The sequence below is a fragment of the Podarcis gaigeae genome (genome assembly GCF_964106915.1).
Source record: "Podarcis gaigeae genome assembly, chromosome: 2".
Lineage (NCBI taxonomy): Eukaryota > Metazoa > Chordata > Lepidosauria > Squamata > Lacertidae > Podarcis > Podarcis gaigeae.
In genome coordinates, this window is record NC_139679.1 from 77,764,345 (window position 1) to 77,770,344 (window position 6,000).

The 6,000-nt window shown below is 43.9% G+C and overlaps 1 protein-coding gene across 4 annotated transcripts in view; it reads left to right on the forward strand.

The window, feature by feature from the left end:
- The window catches only part of IARS1 (isoleucyl-tRNA synthetase 1), a 95,315-nt gene extending 93,186 nt beyond the window's left edge, over window positions 1–2,129 (forward strand). For all 4 annotated transcript variants that reach the window (XM_083726720.1, XM_083726719.1, XM_083726718.1 and 1 more), the window contains one exon: window positions 1,571–2,129. In XM_083726720.1, the coding sequence (XP_083582846.1) occupies window positions 1,571–1,653 (83 nt within the window). In that variant the 3' untranslated portion in view covers window positions 1,654–2,129. The remainder of the gene's footprint in view (window positions 1–1,570) is intronic.
- Window positions 2,130–6,000: the final 3,871 nt, after the last annotated feature.

Sequence of the window (6,000 nt, forward strand, 5' to 3'; positions counted from 1 at the left end):
GTGCACATATTGCAATGGGAATCATTTGCAGCTATGATTTGTTTGCTGCAGGCTTATCTTGCGTACTGGCATATTGCTAACTACACTCTTTAAATAAGTAAGTTCAGAGGCAGGTTTTATGCTTTTACCTTCTGTATCTTTCAGTTCATTTTCTATCAGTTTCAGCTGGACTGTTCTTTAGAGCTGGGCTATATCAGCTTTTCAACATCGCAGTGTATCACCAAGCCCAAACATCACAGTCTGGTGATATATCGCAGGGTTGAAAAAACAAGCTGCATTGGCCTCAGCCCACCCCCACCCCCAGCTGAGCGTTAAACTGCCCCTGCCCCCCAGTTGAGCGAGCCCCATGCCTCTGGCTCCCGGGTCAGGTATAGGGCTCGCTCAGCTAGGGGTGGGGGAGCAGTGTAAAGAAGCCAAGGGAGGACTAAGCTGTATCAGCCCTGCAATACAGCTTGCGGTATTAGGGGTAGAGCGATGGTGGTTTCACCTGGCAGTATATCACAGGTGAAACAGTTGCTGCTCCTGAGTACCTCTGCTACCGGCAGCCCGATGCTGATAGCAGCGCTGGTAGCAGAGGGACTTGGGAGTGGCGGCGGTTTCACCTGCAATATACCACTGGCTGAAGCTGCCATCGCATTCTCTCAATACATCGCCTAGGCCTACTGTTATTTGAGGAAACAAGTGCTATATTTGAAGTGGCATATTCTTTAGCTTTTTAAGAGGATTCCTAATTTTGTTTTTTGGACTGCAAAATAGAGATGAGCTTCAGCTTATAGATCTCTTGTTTATTTTTTCAGGTAAATGAGCAGCCCACTGCAAAATTTAGGTTGGGTCTTAAGCAAACTGAGGTGCAACTCCCATTTAGCCAAAGGCCAGATGAGGCTCCATAGGGAGTGCTGAGAGTGCCACAGCTGCCATGAGGACTGGCAACGTTGCCATGGAAAGTAACCACATCAGCCAGCCCATTCACTCCACATAATCCCTTCTATTCAGAGGTTACCAACGAGGGAAGCAGACTCAATGTTTCCGCTCATATGCCATTAAAGTGACACATATATCAGGCCTATAACTGATCCAGGTGGATGCACCTATTCGCTGTCTGGGTTTACCAGTACATCTATCTTGTAGATTCCTGGTAACACTTTCAGAGTAGCTTGATGTCAATGTTAAGATAAAAAGGACTTGCTGTGACCCAGGCATGTGTCTCTGACACCAGAGCAGAATTGGAAATGTAGGGAACATTAATATAAAACCTGTTAAGGTACACATAGAAGTCCTCATTTTGATTTTGATTTACACCTAACAAATAAATTGTAACTCTTGTTCTAGATGATTGCAAATCTAATTCCATATTTTTCTTCAATATGATATTTGATATGATAAAGCTTCATTAAGAAAATAACTGTTACTTTGTTGTAATACAAAAACCTGATTTTTTAAAAAATGTATGTTATATGAGATGGATTGTTTTTATGCCCTGTGTATGTTGCGACCCAGCCTGGCACCATTGGGTCATGAACGGTAGGATGCAAAATTTAAAAATAATGTTCAATGTTCTCTTTTCTTTCAGAGATTACAAGGAATACCTCCATGAAACCTTTAAATACGAAGACGGTGTATGTTCATGCTGCACCAACAACAGCTGAATGTTGAACAGTTTGGACTTTTTCATGGAGAAATCTGATTAGCAATTGGGATAGAATCCCCAAAGTGTTTAGGGTGATTTGAACAACGGGAGCGCTACATGGAATGTGTTTCTATCAGTGCATGTGTAATATGCTGCTTTAGGTTAAAATACAGTGATTTTTCATTATGTTACGAGATATTTAAAAGCTATGCAGAGTAATACCCAGTCTCAAATACTCAGAAGGATCTATGCAGTGGCCTGAAAGAAATTGAGATGAGTACCTCAGTATTGCTGTTCTGTCTGTTCTTTATAGAGAGGCTGTCTTCAGTTTTTCAAATGTTTCTGTTTCTGCAATATTCATACTATGCTATGTTGGCTTCAACCCTAATTAAATAAGAGTAACCTGATGTATTTTCAGCAATGCTGACAGTATTCATGAAGTATGTATTGACACACATTCTCTAATATCCACGATTTTGAACAATAAATTGCTTTATCTAGATGGCTGCATTACATGATTTAATGGTTAACTAAAGAAACACTCTGCTTGTCTTAAAGAGGAGTGTTGGAGGGCCACGGATACCAAGACTGTAGCTAGGTAAATATTGTTTGGTTGTGTTTTTTTGTGTTTGGTTTTTTTTTTTTGCTTAGTGTGCTTTGCTTTTGCTGATTTTTTAAAAATGCTTTCACTTTGTGAGTATTTCTTGGTTATGAAGATGGAGCAATAAATAAATAAATAAATTTGATTGGCATTGTGAATTCAGAGTCAGGGGATTGGTGGTGGAACAGCCATGCATGGTCAGAAGGAAAAGAGGGAGCGGACTTGGAGGAGGAGGCGCCAGAAGCTGAAGAGGCATCAGGGTTTATTGAGCAGGAAGAGGCTGGGGCAGAGAGCAGTCCGGGCTCAGAAGCAGAAGAGGAGGGGACCCAAGAGGCAGCTATGAGGCAGGCTGCTGAAGAAGCCAGGGAGTATTCCCCTCCTGCTGCAACCAGCTCACCTTCCCTCTGGTCTCCCATTACATGCAGAGAAATGGAGAGGGTGGAGCAATGAGATACAAGGTGCCAGAGCCATAGACTGTTGGGGAAGGAACCAGGGGAGGAGCCTTAGGGAGCGGTGGAAAAGCAAGGACCTCCAGTCCTTGCAGCTGCCTCATTGGGGGCAAGACCTACTGGGAAGAGTCACTAGGCCTGCACTGTTTGGGCTACTTTGAATAAAGAATTCACTAACATTGGTGTCTTTTTTATTGCTGATCTACTCCTGGCTCTGGCTCCTTACAGAGATCGCCCTGCTGGGTGTTGCAGCAGGCTGGTGGGATGGGGCAGCTGTGGTTGGAAATGACACAAGGGGTCTGCAGTCTTGTCTGCTAACACAATGAGTCTGATGGGCTGCAGTTGTGGATAGGAGTGGAGGCAGGTGGGGAGAATTTAAAGGATAGGGAGAGCTGCGGTTGGGGAAAACAGACAGGCAACAAGCAACACAGGGAGAGAAGCAACAAACTTGCCCTAGGCCTCTTTCCCCTCAAGCTAGTATGTTTCTTGGGTGGAGCATTGTCTGTCCAGCATCCATCCGTGCAGATCAGCCTAGCCCAAAGGCTTCAAGAGGAAGCTGGCAGCAACAAACAGGAAGGCCGCTTCAGCAGGACAACAAATGGAAGGTATGTTTATTGCTTATTTAGCCACAGAGGCCAACTACTCTCCTGTTATGCAGTCCGTTTACCTTGTTCTAAGGAGCTGCAGCTCCAGACCAAGTGCAGTAGAAGCCCAGGCTGTTTGACTTACCCATTTGGGACCACAACTGGGAGAAAGCGTAGTTGAAGCCTGCAGAGAAGGCTCGCTATTTTCAGGGATGATGGTGTGGAGATATACTTAACTTAGATAAACTCTGGTGAGGGGGCTCTTCCACAAGCAGCCAAATTGTGGCATTTTTAAGGCAACTATTGGACGAAATTAATTTTGTCATTGAAGATGGATCGCTAGTTTGGAAAAATTGTCAATAAAAGGAGCATGGAATAATTTGCAAGTATCCGAAAACTTTGAGAATTTAGCATGCAACTTCTCTAATATAAATAAGTATGTCAACGGTGGTCTGCTTTTCTGTGACACTAGATCTTGGATTAATGGCAAACCTATTTTGCTGTAATGACCAGGATTTTCACTTTTTGAAATACAGCAAATCTACATGCCTATAGACTGCCGTTTTATTAACTTTGCGATTTAATAAACCCGTGAACATGAAACTGATAAGGTGTGGGTCACATTTTAACTTTTTAAAAGAAAATTATTACACACTATTTTTTATTTTTTTAATAAAAAAGCTCCATTAGCCATACGCATGCTATTCAGATGAGGCAGAACTGCTGTACATTGAATATGGCTTCAAAGTAATGCTGGCTTGGAATTACCAGGGTTACCAGCGGCAAAAGATAGGTAAAGGTAAAGGTACCCCTGCCCGTACGGGCCAGTCTTGACAGACTCTGGGGTTGTGCGCCCATCTCACTCAAGAGGCCAGGGGCCAGCGCTGTCCGGAGACACTTCCGGGTCACGTGGCCAGCGTGACAAAGCTGCATCTGGCGAGCCAGAGCCACACACGGAAACGCCGTTTACCTTCCCGCTGGTAAGCGGTCCCTATTTATCTACTTGCACCCGGAGGTGCTTTCGAACTGCTAGATTGGCAGGCGCTGGGACCGAGCAGCGGGAGCGCACCCCGCCGCAGGGATTCGAACCGCCGACCTTTCAATCGGCAAGTCCTAGGCGCTGAGGCTTTAACCCACAGCGCCACCTGCGTCCCTGCGGCAAAAGATAATCCGTAACAAAACCCTTTACTGACTCAAAGTACATATGATGCTGCTACTTGCCAAAAATAGACTTTACCCTGCTGAACAGAATACCTTAAATGGAGCAAATCCTTCAAATTACATCCAGTATAAAATACATCCAAAACTGGCTTCCTAGATTTTTACCCGAGATAAGTAGCTGGTAAACTCCACAATGAAAAATAACCCCCCAAACATCTGTTTAATTTATTCTCTGTGTCCACTGGTGTGGTTTTTTTTTATTCTGATGGCTTCAGTGAGAAGCACAATGCTAATGCTATATGAAACATTAATTTACTTTGAGAGCAATATCCTTTCTGAATTTTGACATGTTGGAGGACAGGCTAGGATAGAAGGAACCTGATGATGCTGAACAGTTCCTTGCCAGTTAGATTCTGGGTGTTATACTATAAATAGTGGTAGCATATAGGAGACCTGAAGTGGGGCCTCTACCCTTCCGGAGATGGGAGCAAGGAATGGGGATGTGTTCAAAGAAATGTGAGTGCTGTTAGCACTGTTCTTTTAACATTGAAATACCAACATTGTCTGTGGTCCTGTATACACAATGTGAGCCACTTGGGGCCACCTCAAACATGGGAAGCTGCTGCTTATTTTACTCTCCTCAATGTATATAAATACATTGGTTATGATCATGTGGAGAAAACCCACACATGTTCCCAGTGACTAGGAAAAGCCCTTCCCAAGGCTCCTGGAAGTTATATTTTAAAAAATGTGGAATCACCCACCAGAGGGTATTCGTTTTTGTTTTGTCCCAGAATAACCCAAGTGTAACCTGCATAGCATCTATGGGAGGAGATTCAGAAAATTGGGCCCATAATAATAAGTGACAATATAAGTAATAATAATAATCCACTCCTGGCAGTTATGGGCTATACATTCTGAGCCATGGGGGACTATGATTCCCCTAAAGACCCCCGTGACAGGGATGATTTGTGGGCATTAAAAACAAAAACGGTAGATTCTTGCTTAGTAGATTTTGCAGTTAATGTGATGCTTGCAAGCCACCTTGAAGATCTTATGGGTGAAAGGCAAGATGAAATCTTTTAGATTAATACTGGAAGTTTACTGACTTCTGCACCAGGTCCAGAACTGATGGCTATAGATCTGCGGTGGCTTGCAGAGAGTGTTTGTAGCTGTTGGTATTTTACACCCATGTTCAGAGATTTAAATTTGATGGCCCACATGACAAGGCATTGTGAGGAAAGATGAGTAGGATGCCAGAAGATCTCTCCCACCCTTCTATCATAAATGCTTCACTTTAGTGAGGGTGGGGGTAGGGCTGTAGCTAGGGTATGGTGAGATGGGCCCCCGCCAGGGGCGCAGGCAAGGAGGGGGTGCAAAATCGGCTAAAAATATGTACATAAATATGTCTATAAATAAAAATATTGATTATTGCCTCATAAGAAAAGGGTTTAAATAGAGGATGAATTGAATGGGTGGGTGGGGGGTTGGAGGAGAGGCGGAAAGAAGAGCTAATTTGTCCATGACTAGGGGGTGCAATCTGGATGGTTCTGCCAGGGGCGCAAGATCACCTTGCTA